At 41.8% G+C, this 14,098-nt stretch overlaps 2 protein-coding genes across 5 annotated transcripts in view; both read right to left on the reverse strand.

Moving 5' to 3' along the window:
- Nucleotides 1–14,098, reverse strand: part of HERC2 (HECT and RLD domain containing E3 ubiquitin protein ligase 2) — a 205,901-nt gene that overhangs the window by 118,995 nt on the left and 72,808 nt on the right. For all 4 annotated transcript variants that reach the window (XR_010339213.1, XM_064367822.1, XM_064367824.1 and 1 more), the window contains exons 21-23: nt 10,701–10,885; nt 9,099–9,254; nt 8,220–8,405 (exon numbers count right to left, since the gene is read on the reverse strand). Coding sequence is in view for 3 of the 4 variants with exons in the window: in XM_064367822.1 (XP_064223892.1) it covers nt 8,220–8,405; nt 9,099–9,254; nt 10,701–10,885 (527 nt within the window). In the remaining variant the exon portion in view is untranslated. The remainder of the gene's footprint in view (nt 1–8,219; nt 8,406–9,098; nt 9,255–10,700; nt 10,886–14,098) is intronic.
- On the reverse strand, nt 20–8,205 carry LOC105722680 (charged multivesicular body protein 3-like). Its single transcript, XM_064367825.1, has one exon. It carries the CDS (start codon nt 4,685–4,687, stop codon nt 4,022–4,024), a length of 666 nt encoding a protein of 221 aa, XP_064223895.1. The 5' UTR covers nt 4,688–8,205; the 3' UTR covers nt 20–4,021.

The following is a 14,098-nucleotide window of genomic DNA, read 5'->3' on the forward strand; positions in this document are numbered from 1 at the left end:
GTATATACAGAAAGCAGAATCAGTCCATCGATCAATCAATAGGTAAAATGAAAAGAACAAACCGTGTGAAAGAACTACAAGCAAAAATAAACAAATCCACAATCACAATGGGAGAAATACATTCCTAGCTCTGTAACTAACACCACAAACACAAATTCTATTAAATACAGAATGCTTTAAAAAGCATCCAGGCAGCATGAATATCAAATATGGCCATGCCAGGCCACAGAGCAAATCTCAATCAATTTCAAATAAATAAAGTTACAGAGCATGTATGAAGACTACAATGCAGTTAAATTAGAAATACATTTTTAAAAATTTATCCCAAATAAATAAAAATATTCATCCACATATTGAAAATTAGAAAATATACTTAAAAGTAACCCAAAATTCCAAGAAAAAAATGACTATGAAAATTAGAAAATGTGTTGAAATTAATGATAATAAAAATATTGCAAATCAAAATTGGTGACATACAGCTAAATGTATGCTTGAGGGTATTTACACCTTTAAATGCATATATTGGGGGGGAGCTAAAAAAGAAAATAAAAAACACCAAACCAATAAAAGTCTATTAGTTCATAAAAATACTCAAAAAAAAAAGAAAGAAAACCCGAGTAGTGGTCACCTTTGGAAGTGCTAAAATATCAACTCAGTATTATGAAAAATAGTTAAAAGGAGGTGGCAGTTCAGTAAGTCAAGCTTAGATCATGTCCTACCTGAACAAACTGTACCTCCTGCTCACCAGACAGCTGAGGGAAAGGTTGGTCGGGGATTTTATAGAGGACATGTAACACGTGAATTCCCCGGTCTATCTTCACAGAACTAAAGCGGGGAGCCGCTGAGCATGACAGGCCTCCTGAGCCAAGAGAATGCATGCAGCATGACTTCAGACATAACGCGGACCCAACAAGACCGAATTCAAATCCAACTAGACCTCTAGATCTAACCGGCAGACTAGAGAAATGTAACTAATAGAAGAACATGTTGGACTAGAGTAAGAGAATGCAATCAACCACATTCAGAAAATGCGAAGTTCCCCAAAATAACCAATCTGCTTCTTTGAAAAAGAAAACAGTATGATCAGAGACAGGGAGAGGAGGGCCTGGAGCCATGTTGTTAGAGGAAAGAGCCTAGAAGCATATGTCAACCAATGCCAACACACAGAACTCGCTCAGGTCCTCATTCAAAATTACCACCTAAAAAAGGCATTTTTGAGATAGTCCTTCGGAAAATGTAACGCGGACTGCATGTTAGATTAAGGAATCACTGTTAATCTTATAGACAGGATAATGATATTGTGGTTGGTTTTTTTGTTTTGTTTTGAGACAGAGTCTTGCTCTGTCGTCCAGGCTAACATGCAGTGGCGCAATCTCGGCTCACTGCAACCTCCACCTCACAGGTTCAAGTGATTCTCCTGCCTCAGCCTCCCGAGCAGCTGGAACTACAGGCACACACCACCATGCCCAGCTAATTTTTATATTTTTAGTAGAGACGGGGTTTCACCATGTTGGCCAGGTTGGTCTTGAACTCCTGACCTCATGATTCACCCTCCTCGGCCTCCCAAAGTGCTGGAATTACAGGTGTGAGCCACCTGGCCTGGCCTTGTGGGTTTTTTTTTAAGTTCTTATCATTAAGAGGTAAAATGCCTTAAAATGTTTTAATAAAAGAGTTATGCTTTAAAATAATCCCATCAACCAACAAGAAAGAGAAGTATGGGAGGGGAATATATTCACCTGTTCAAACTAGATTCATTTTACTATTTTTCTACTTGTATTTATGTTCGAAAATTATCATAATAAACAGATTACAAAAACATCACTGTGCTAATAAATATTCATTTCTCAAAAGGCAAGAAAAATACCATGTTAAACCCTAAGAAAGAAAAAAGAAATAATAAAGAAGAGTATGGCACTGGCACAGACGAACACAAAGAGCAATGGAACAGAATGGAGACCCCAAAAACAACCCCTCACGTATTTGGTTGTATGATTTTTGACAAGGGAGCCAAGACCACTCAATGGAAGAGCCTTTTCAATGCTCGGTACTGGGAAATCCAGACAAGCACATGTGAAAGAATGGAGGTAGACCCTTACCTTAGGCCACACACAAAAACTGACTCGAAATGGATCGGACACCTAAAAATAAGTGCTAAAACTATAAAATATTCTTAGAAGAAAACACAGGGGAAAACCTTCATGGCACTGAAATTGGTGACAATGTCTTGAATAGGACAGCAAAAGCAGCACAGGCAACAAAACGAAAAAACAGGTAAGTTGGATTCCATCAAAATCACAGACTTCTGTGCATCGAAGGAGGCTATCAAGAGTGAAACGGCAACCCAAAGAATGCAAAACAGATTGCCAAACATATATATCCAGAACATGTAATGAACTCCCAAAGCCCAACATGACAAAAACCTCATTCAAACCTGGGCAAAAGACTTGAATAGACATTTCTCCCAAAAAGGTATGCAAATGGTCAATAAGCACATGAAAAGATGCTTGGTATCACCAATCATTAGCGACATGCAAACCAAAACCACAAGGAAATACCGCTTCACACCCCGTTATGGCTACTATCAAAAAAAAAAAACAGAAAATAAACAAGTGTTGGTGAGGATGCAGAGAAACTGGAACTCCTGCACACTATCAATGGGAACATTAAGATGGTATAGCCACTCTGAAAAACAGTATGGCAGCTCCTCAAAAAAATTAAATATAAAATTACCATATCATCTATCAATTCTACCTCTAGCTCTATACCCAATAGAAGTAAAAGCAGGGATGCAAATGGATAATATACACACCCACATTCATAGCAGTGTTACTCACAATAGCCAAAAGCTGAAAACAACCCAAGTGTCATCAACTGATGGATGGATAGCAAACTGTGATATATTCATATAATAGAATATGATTTCACCTTAAAGTGTAAGAAAATTCAACTATGCAGCCACAAAAAAGAATGAGTTCATGTCCTTTGCAGGGACATGGATAAAACTGGAAACCATCATTCTTAGCAAACTGACAACAGAACAGAAAACCGAAAACCAAACACCGCATGTTCTCACTCATAGGTGGGTGCTGAACAATGAGAACACATGGACACAGGGAGGGAGACATCACACCGGGGCCTGGGGGTTGGGGGTGCTAGGGGAGGAGAAACAGGAGGTAGAGGGACTGGGGAGGGATAGCATTAGGAGAAATACCTAATGTAGATGACGGGCTAATGGATGCAGCAAACCACCATGGCACATGTATACCCATGTAACAAGCCTGCACGATCTACACATTTACCCCAGAACTTAAAGTATAATTAAAAAAAAAGAAAAGAAAAGAAAAAAAATGTAAGGAAATTCAGACACCTTCTACAACACAGATGAAACTTGAAGACATGCTGAGTGAAATAAGCCCATCCATAAAGGATAAATACTGTATGGTGCCACGTATGTGAGGGACCTGGATTAGTCAAATTCACAGAGACAAAGTAGAATGGTAGCTGCCAGGTGCTGGGGAAATCGGTGTTTAATGGGTACAGAGTCTCAGCTGCGAGAAACGAAAAGTTCTAGAGATGAGCGGTGGTGATGGCTGTGAAACAATGTAAATGTACTTAATGCCACTAAACGGTACACTTACATGGCAATTTTTTCTTTGTGAGGGGCCAAGTGCTAAAGCAAAAATTCATTAAAATTCATTTATATAGTGTTTTATAGACAAAAGTAGAGTCTTCAACAGTCAGGCAATCACCTGTATTTTCAGAAGTGCTTTATGAGAAGATGGATTTCTTTCCCTGCCCCACAATAACATATTTCTGTCTATACTCCTAAAAGTGATGCATTTATTTACACAACCTTTATAAGAACAACCGCTTTGCGATCCCAAAACCTGGGCAGAGAGTGAAAAGAGACAAACAGAACCTTCTCCAAAATGGTAGTCCTCAAACAGAGGTGTAACGCAAGAAATACATAAAATGGCAGCTCTTCAGAAGAGTGTGTGCACACCCAGTGGGTAGGCTGCCCCTAGCTGTGGAGTGTGGTCAGCCGGAACTGCATGGCCTCCAGAGCTTCTTCCTCCTCCTCGTCCTCTGAGGCGACCATCGCTCCTGAAGGTTCTGGCTCTGGAAGGGCATCAGTCACTTTACTGGGTGCTTTGCCCAAGGCCCCTGCTGTAATTTCAAATAGAATTTTGTCAATTTCCATTTCTGCTTCTTCCTCCATTTCTTCCTGATCATCCATGCTTTCGAAAGTGTCCTCTAACATCTCCTCTATGATCCCAGCCTTCATCATTTCTTTGGACAGCTCCCTCATGGTGGCCTGAATTTCTGGAATCTTCACAAGACTTTGCACAGCCCTCATCACTTCTGTGCTCTTCTGCAAGGAACCAGCCACTCGCAAGACCACGAGCTGGTTCCTCATCCCCATGAGCACCAAGTTCATGGGCGCTTTGGATGCATACAGCTTGCTCATGGCCTTCCCTGACCTGATCATCTCCCTGGCCAGAACTACACAGACATCCTTCTGGCCCTTCTTGACTGCATCTTTCACAGATCGTTTCACTTTTTCTTCTCCTCTTTGGATATCCCTTATTTGCCTGTGAACAGCTCTCATTTCCTTTCTTATCTTCAGTGACCATTCATTGACCAGTTCTTGTGGTGGCTTCTCCTGGGTTTTAACCAAAAGCCCCATGGCAAATTGAACTCATCTTGCCCCCTCCGGCTTTCCATTCCCGCCGCCCAGGCAGGTCACGGGCAGCCGCCTGGGTGGGGCCTGCAGAGAGCTTACATGGCAAATTTTACCAATTTTATACACACCCTTCCAAGAAAAGAATAGGAAGAAACACTCTCCTACTCACTCTATGAGACCAGCAGAACCTTGGTTACGAAAACCTGAATGTCTATTACGTTTTCCTGCCAATGGATCCATCAGCTAGTATCTCCCTCAGCTCGCTAACATTCTCCGGTGGAGAGATGGAAACTAGCAGGGCTGCGTGGGCATTACCGTCTTCCTGATTTACAGCTGCTCTGTTAGTAAAGGGGTGGTGGTCATCAATACCAGTAATTTACAGGGCATTACAAGAAAAGAAAATCGTAGGTCACCAAAAAAAACAACACAAGGAAAACGGCATGCAAAATCCAGAAAAATTACAAACACAAATGCAAAACTGTCTTTAAAAAATAGCAAACCAAGACCAGAAATATCTATCCATATAACCAATATTATGATCAAAGCAGTTTAATTCCAGAAATGGAGGACTGTGTCAACATTTGAAGACTCAGTAATTCACACATTAACAGAAAAACATAAAAATTCTATGATCAAGTAATGCAGGAAAAGCATTTGACAAAGTTTAACAGCCAATCATAGTTAAAACTGCATCACAGAGCAGAGACAGAAGAAAACATCCTTAAGATTCAGAAATACTTACAAAGAGACTCCTAAAACAAACATCATACTTCGTGTGTGAAATCTGGAAAGCTTTTTTCTCTGCTACTAAGAAAAAGGCCAGGAAGCACACTGGCACCATTTCTACTCCACAACACACTATAGGTGCCAGCAAGTGCAGTAAGTCACTGAGGGAGAAGCTGCAAGATCAGAACAGACACGAGTACAGACAATCACTTGGTTCAGACAAAGGTGGCACCCCAGAATAGTGACCATGGATAGTCTTTTCACCCAAAGGAGCTGGCACAAAGACAGTACGGACAAAATGCCTATGGGAAAAAAATGACATGTGACCCCTATCTCATGACATGCACAAAAATCAAGTCCAAGTGTACTATAGCTCTTAACATGAAAGTTAATGCAATAGAACTTTAAAGTATAAAAGAAAATCTGGGTAAGAAAAAGATTTCTTAAGGAACAAAATGAATAACCATTAAAGTAGAAACAAACTGGATTTCACTAACTTCTGTTCATCAGAAAACACTTTTAAGTGACTACACAGGCCTGAGTGAGAGAAAAAGCTCTACGACAAAGAGAGCCAGAAGTTCATATCCCAAACATACAATGACAAAGAAAAAAAGGTAACCAGATAGAAAAGTCGGTACAAAACTTCAATTGGCACTTCACAAAAAAGAATATCCAACTGATTAATGCACATATGAAACGGTATCAAACCTCACTAATAATCTAGAAAATGCAATTGAAACCACAATGAGATACCAGTGTACACCCACCAGAATGGCTGAAACAGGGAGTGCACAGAAGTGGAACACCGAGAATTCTCACTTTGCAGTGGAGATGAGTAACAGCATAATCACCGTGGAAAACAGGCATTCTGTATTAAAGCATCCTCTACAAACCAACAATCCCACCAAGAAACAGAGAGAAAGAATGATTAAAGAAACAAATGTGAGAATGTTAACATACTGGCAGGAGTGCTGGCTCATGCCTCTAATGTCAGCTCTTTGGGGGGCCAAAGTAAGAGGATCACTTGAGCCTAGGAGTTTGAGACCAGCCTCGGTAAAAGAGGGAGATCTTCACTCTACAAAAAAATTTGAAATGTATCCAGGCATGGTGGCACACACCTGTAGTCCCACCTGGGTGAAAGGATCTGCTTGAGCTGGGAGGTCAAGGCTGCAGTGAGCCATGATCGCGCCATTGCCCTCCAGCCTGAATGACAGGGCAAGACCCCTGACTCAAAAAGAAAGGTAACATATTTACTATAACCTAAGTCTGAAAACAACTTACATGTCCATCAACAAGTAGAATGAACAGGTTGTTGTATATTCAAACAAAAGTATACTATATATGGAATAAAAATCAAAGAACCTAATAATGGGATGAACCTCAGAAACCAAAAGGTACATACCACTTACATGAAGTCCAAGAACAGACAAAATTAAAATTATGTTGGGCAGGAACAAGCACTTGGTATAAGATGATCAGAAGTAAGATGGTGACAACCACACAGTCTGAAAACCACACACTTTTCAGAGAAATGAGTCTTTGGGAGGGTCTTCCACGATCCAGGCTAAGGCTTGAATGGCTGTGACACGGTTTTCTCCGTGATCAATTACAGATATGTACTGGGTGCTTTTGTGTATGTGTTACATATCACAACTTAAAAAGGCTTTACAGTGAGTAAGCTGTTATCTGATCAAGTTAACGCCCCTCAACCATATGATACGTTAGTAGAGAGACAAAGTAACACGACTGTGTAAGCTCTCTCCTGAACAAAAGGGGTGCTGAAAGTAGTAACTGTTTTAAAAATAAAAAACCATGTTCAATGTCCTGCGGCTGTTTTCCTCAGGACAACTGTACCTCTTGTTTTAAGCTCCCATGTTAGAAAGACAATGGTCTAAAACACGAGAAGAAAAAGCCCACCCAGCTTGAGATTTCATATAGATCAAAGTCTAACCAGGATCTGGACTGATTCTGGGTCCAGGAAGCTAGAACCATAGAGAGCATGGTGACTTAGACCCAAAAACCCAAAGCTCAAAACACTGAGAAGACAAGTTTCATTCCAATTTGGGATGCACTACAGGCAATGCCTGCAAGGAAGTGCTCAGGTTGACTCCAGGAATTCTGCATCCCACTAACATCAAACAACCAGAGGACTCTGGAGAGTCTTCCCATATCAATCTCTGCCTCCTGAGCTGGACCACAGATAACCACCTCAGCAGCAGCTTCTGGAGGCACCAAGACTTTGTAAAATTTCATTTCGGTACTCAACACGGATTACTAATGGAAAAATCTTCCTTAAATATAACCCAAAGATAGACTGGCGCAGTGACTCATGTCTGTAATGCCAGCACTTTGGGCGGTTGAGGCAGGTGGATCACCTGAGGTCAGGAGTTCAAAACCATCCTGGCCAACATGGTGAAACCCCATCTCTACTAAAAATACAAAAATTAGCTGGGTGTTGTGGTACACGCCTATGGTCCCAGCTACTCGGCAGGCTGAGGTAGGAGAATCACTTGAGCCCAGGAGGCGGAGGTTGCAGTGAGCTCAGTGAGCTGAGATGACACTGCACTTCAGCCTGGACAAAAGAGCAAGACATGGTCCCCAAAAAGGAAATTATATATATGAGTCATAGGTATCTGACCCAGATTTCTTCTGATTTGGATTATCTTCATTTTTCACCTGCGCTACCATCAGTGGAAATGGCAAATAATTGGTCTTCCTTTGTAAAGTATTCTTTCAAATTAAGAGGCAAGAATAGGTTAGACAAGAACAATAAAACTTTCCTCAGCAAAAGTCCTCTAAGACACCATACCCATTATGCCAGGCCAGGCTAACTCTTCATGATCATCCCGTTCCTTTCCTGGCGCCAGGTGGTTGAACCGATCCAGATGCTCCAACAGGCCGCCCAGCAGAGGCACAGCTCCAGCCTCTTGCATGACACCAGCGTTTTTACTGAGCAGAAGCACTACAGAAACTACTAGTTCTGGAAGGAGAACACCTACATTTAAGAAATAATAAGATTTAAATAAGTACTTAACCTATAACAGCTATTTGTAAACTTGTTCTGTGTTTAAATTCTGCTAAGTCACAAAATAAGAAATGTTTGCCCTTTAGCAAATTTCTACAGGATTATTTTATATTTTATGTTGAAAGAGACAGGTATTGCTATCAAACAGAATCCTTTAAATTACAAAAATATTTTCCAAAACACTGCATTTCAATAACAGAACTATGAACTAAACAGTCTTCTATTCAGAAAACTAACTGCTTATTGATGTTTATCATCAGAAAAAACACTTGAAAAAAATGCTCTAACTTCAAAAAATTAACTTTAAAACATACCAGGTAATATCAGAATTTTTAAGATCCTTAATCAGGTACCTAATTTTTATTATGCTATTAAAATAAAATTAGACAATTACCTTTGACCTCACTATTGAAGTGTCAATAATGGAAGTATAAATCTAAATTACCAATTATATTTAAAGTGATATGAGTCCCATGCCAGCTGGTTAACAACAGAACTGTAACTCCAAAAAAAAAAAAAAACAACAACAACAACGGTGAAAGGGCAGAAGGACCAGAAAATTCAGAAAGCAAATGCAGGCAGGCTGATCAGGAAAGAAGACACTTTATAGTTTTCATCTATCTCCTAAAATACACACGTCCACAAGCAGGAAACAAAAGGTACCGGTAAAGTCCCCTTCCACAATGCAAGCCACCTCTGCAAAGTGCCGCCAGCTGGTAGATGCAACGCTGGCCGCCACAGGCAGTATATCTCCAATGTGCGTGCACAGAAGGGCCGTGTACTTCTTCAGCAAGGAACCGACGCCCATCAGCTCTGGATCTTGAAGAAGGATTGAGAAATTCTCATTTTCGCTATTAAAAATTTTCTCTGTAAACAAACTAACTGCTCCATGATTCTACTCTCATCTACACATCTATATACTTATCATAATTTTCTCAAACAGAAGCCTGTTAATCCTTAGTCCTTGGCTCTTTCTATATCATGCAACTGGAAGGACACTGTTTTTATGTCAAGTTTTATACCCTGCACTACAGATTACCTAGAAATTTTGGGTGTATAAATACAAAGTCATAATTTAATTCAAATATATTTTTTTAAGAGATGGGGTTCTCACTATGTTGCCCAGATTGGACTCAAATTCCTGGGCTCAAGTGATCCTCCTGCCTCAGCCTCCTGAGTAGTTAGAACTACATGTGTGTACCACCACACTCAGCTCTAAATTTTTAAAACTTTATATCCAGTATACAAGTGTTTGTTTCCTAGAAGCTTATAAACTATCCCCAAGAAACAAAGTTAGGCACTCTCTGCTAATTTTCTGAATTTTTAGTAGAGACGGGGTTTCACTATGTTGGCCAGGCTAGTCTTGAACTCCTAACCTTGTGATCCGCCCACCTCGGCCTCCCAAAGTGCCGGGAATACAGGCGTTAGCCAACGCACCCAGCCTCCTACATGGCTCTTAATAGCTTTTCAGTCCTTATGACTTTGTCTTTGAGACAGTCACCTTCTGTTTCAAACTATCAACTCACCTACTGAAACTTGAAAGTTTCCATTCCTGACAAGAGCCTAACTCTTCAGGAAGTAATTAAGTTACTTTGGAAAGATAACAGCTACAAAAATACTAACACAAGCAACAGACCTTTCCATCCTCGACAGACACAGCTTCATGATGGAGGGCTAGCCGCTGCCCTGGGTGCTCGAGCAAGGGCACCATTCCCTTGACAGTGCACAGCACTGAGCACTTACACTCCATTCTATTCCGATCCTCACAGGCTACCTCGGGTATCCCAAGGCTGCAGGTGAGAAATCTTTGGCCCCATTAGACTTAGTCTAATGTCTGAACTATTAAGCAGAGCTGTAACTGAAGCCCAGACTTCCTCCAACAATTCTTCCCACTCCACCCAGCTGGCTCCCCCACGTGAAATGAATAGGCTGTCACCGTTTACTTCCTACATCATGCCAGTCTCGACCGTTCCATAGTACTTGGAACAAATCTGACAAATCTTCTGTAAGAATAAACTGAACATACAGGATGCTATTACTGATGTCTAAAGAATTTAAATATTAAGACAACAAAATTAAAAATATTAATGAGGCTAATATAGAAAGGTCCAACCCAAAAAAGTGGATGCAAAATGAAGCCGCCACATTGTGTATTTAGGAGTATAACAACTACACATCTGGGCATACAGGATAGACACGCCAAAAAGCCTAAATTAACAAGCCCAAAGTACACACAACACATTGTTCACATTTTAAGCAACTTACTAGAAATATCTGAGGTCTGACCAAGACTTTCTCCTGGATAAAGTTTACTAATAAGCAAACGTTGAAAACGCAATAATAAATCCAACGAAGCAGATCTTTCACGACTGTGCTGCTCAAAGTCCAGACATGATGAAATCCGACGGGCAACATCTTTCAATCTGGCTACAGTCTGAGAAGCAATGTTTCTATACAGGAAAAGAGAGGATTACAAAATTAAACAAGTCATTTCTATTAAAAAGGAAAAGGGATGGGGTAAATCGTGACAAACTAACATCACAAACACAGACCACACATGAAGATGACCTGCAGCTGGCTTCCCTCCCCAAATATGTATCCAATGTTTCTGCAATAAGCACAACCTCAGCCAAAACGCAGCAGAAGAGCACGGAAGACTCAAAAGAGATAATGATGCCCTCCTGCTTCACTCATGTGCTCCTATGGAGCTGCCTGCAGGGGTCCAAACTGCAGAGGATCTTGCTTCAAAAGGAACACTTCTATATTCCTGATGTCTAAGGAATATAAACATTAAGAAAACAAAATTTAAAACATTGACAAGGCTAATACAGAAGTATCTGACCCTCTAGAAGGAAAAAATATGTGTCATTATTTTTTTTTCCAAAGCTGCATTTCAAATAGAAATGTGATACTACTCTTAAAGACAAGACTCGCCTGCATTGCCGCATCTGCCTTACAAGTCCACCTTGGGCACCTACTCACAAGCAGCACTGCAGTGGGCCATACAGCAGGTGCCCAGGGCTCAAGGAGTAGGGGAAGGTAGACCAAAGCAGTTGCCCAGAGAGCATGGCAGCAAAGAAAGCAGAAGAGGCTCCAGTTCCAACAGTATGATGTGATTTGAGCCATGAGCTATTGGTAGAGGGAAGAAAAGAGAAGAAACACACATTCCCAGAAGGTACAGTTAGGAGAGCAGTGCATGTTTGTGGTTCCTGAGTAGAACAGGAAGAAACGAGGGGAGAACAAGACAAGGAAGCAAAGAGAGAGACACTGCAGGGAATGGAGCGTCAGGCTGTGGGACTAGAGTCTGCGATGCTAAGCCACCGAGGTTATGAAAGGAAAGTAACACCTTGTGTGTGTTTCAGGAAGGGAACTCTTATGTCAGTGTGAAAGCAGATCACACAGGACACGGGAACCTGGAGGGGAGGAGAGCCAAAGCAGGGCCTGGCTCCAGATCCACCCCACCCCACCTGCCCCGTTGAGCCGGGAGCACAGGTAGCTCTCTGCACAACACCAAGGACAGGACATGCTTTAACTCAGGTTCCTAGTCTGATAGCAGGTGTGCCAATCCCACTTGCCCCTGTGGCTCACACCAGACAACTACCAGAGGTGTGAAGGACAGGAGCAGGAGACAGAGGAGCCAGGGTTTGGGAATCCCACAGGCCCTCATCACACACACACGGCAAGGATGCACCCTCACTGGGCTCACCACCACCATTCGACATCACCTTCCAACTTCACTCCCTGAAAACCTGCCTGGATAATAACACTGCAACACAAGAAACAGGTCTAGAATCTGCCATGTATGCTACACCTGAAGGAGGAAAAGATAGTAATAAAATACAATGAAATTTTTAATTTATTTCTTTAAGATAAAATTCAGAGCCATAATCAAACTTCACAGCGCTTCATCTTCAAATGTAAATGGTATTCCATGGCTCCTTGCCAGTATGCAACTGAAGAGTTACTCTGAAATCTGTTTGGCGGCTTATTTTTAGCAAGCAGCAATTTCTTCAACCCACGTTTTCCAAGGAAAAAAGGACATGAAATGTCTCCAGAAATCTCTTACAGTCTTTAGACTAGTGTTCAACAACTGCATCTGCCACATCAACACATCAAGAGTCCTTCCATCACCAACACTCACGGTAAGAAAATGGCATCTATCCATGCAAGGAGAGGGACATACTCTCTACGCTTACGAACACAGCCTGAACTACTGGCTACTGAAAAGCTGGGAATGCATTTTTCTTTTCCTACCTTCCAAAATCTTTGTGAGGTGACACTGATTTCTATGATTGTTTCTACTCTTTTTACTTTGTTCTTTTTTAGTAGGTACACCCTTATTATGAATCTGCTGTAGAACCAATGTGCCATACAGGACCCCACATGCCACAGGAACCAAAAAGTCACACGCAGTGAAGATGGAAGACACAGGAGACAATCTGTGTGGACAGCACAGAGCCACCTGCCCAGGACACCAATGGAGCCACAGGTGCAATTCAAAACGTTCTTCATTTACTAATTTATCAATAATTTATTAATAAATGTGGCTAGGTATGGTGGCTCAGCCTGTAATCCCAGCACTTTGGGAGGCCAATGCAGGCAGATCATCTGAGGTTGGGAGTTCAAGACCACCCTGGCCAGCATGGTGAAATCCCATTTAAAAATACAAAAATTAGCTGGGCATGGTGGCACGTACCTATAGTCCCAGATACTCAGGCGGCTGAGGCAGGAGAATCATTTGAACCCAGGAGGCAGAGGTTGCAGTGAGCTGAGATTGTGCCACTGCACTCGAGTCTGGGCAACAGTGAGACTCCATCTCAGAGGAGGAGGAGAAAAAAAAAAAAATACACACACACACACACACACACACACACACACACACACTCTCAGTCAAATTAAGTTAAAAAAAAAAAAAAAACCCTCACGCCTGTAATCCCAGCACTTTGGGAGGCCGAGGCGGGTGGATCACGAGGTCAAGAGATCGAGACCATCCTGGTCATCATGGTGAAACCCCATCTCTACTAAAAATACAAAAAATTAGCTGGGCACGGTGGCGTGTGCCTGTAATCCCAGCTACTCAGGAGGCTGAGGCAGGAGAATTGCCTGAATCGAGGAGGCGGAGGTTGCGGTGAGCCGAGATCACGCCATTGCACTCCAGCCTGGGTAACAAGAGCGAAACTCCGTCTCAAAAAAAAAAACAAAACCCCACATAAAATTAATTTTAACTGGCCGGGCGTGGTGGCTCATGCCTGTAATCCTAGCACTTTGGGAGGCCAAAGTGGGTGGATCACCTGAAGTCAGGAGTTCAAGACCAGCCTGGCCATCACAGCGAAACCCCATCTTTTTCTTTGTTTAAATAAATAAAATTTAAAAAAAAAAATCATTTTAATAATGGCTGGGCACAGTGGCTCACGCCTGTAATCCCAACACTTTTGGAGGCCAAGGCGGGTAGATTACTTGAGGTCAGGAGTTCAAGACCAGCCTGGCCAATATGGTGAAACTCCATCTCTAGAAAAATACAAAAATCAGTCAGGCATGGTGGAGTGCACCTGTAGTCCCAGCTGCTCAGGAGGCTGAGGCAGGAGAATCACTTGAACCTGGGAGGCAGAGGTTGCAGTGAGCCAAGACTGTGCCACTGCAATCTCAAAGAATAAAAAAATAAA

Source organism: Aotus nancymaae, unplaced genomic scaffold (genome assembly GCF_030222135.1).
Source record: "Aotus nancymaae isolate 86718 unplaced genomic scaffold, 86718_ANA_hifiasm-v0.15.2.pri h1tg000075l, whole genome shotgun sequence".
NCBI classification, from domain to species: domain Eukaryota; kingdom Metazoa; phylum Chordata; class Mammalia; order Primates; family Aotidae; genus Aotus; species Aotus nancymaae.

Bases quoted from the DNA above. Each gene is read 5' to 3' on its own strand.
- LOC105722680 (XM_064367825.1), bottom strand. From the start codon at position 4,687: ATGGGGCTTTTGGTTAAAACCCAGGAGAAGCCACCACAAGAACTGGTC.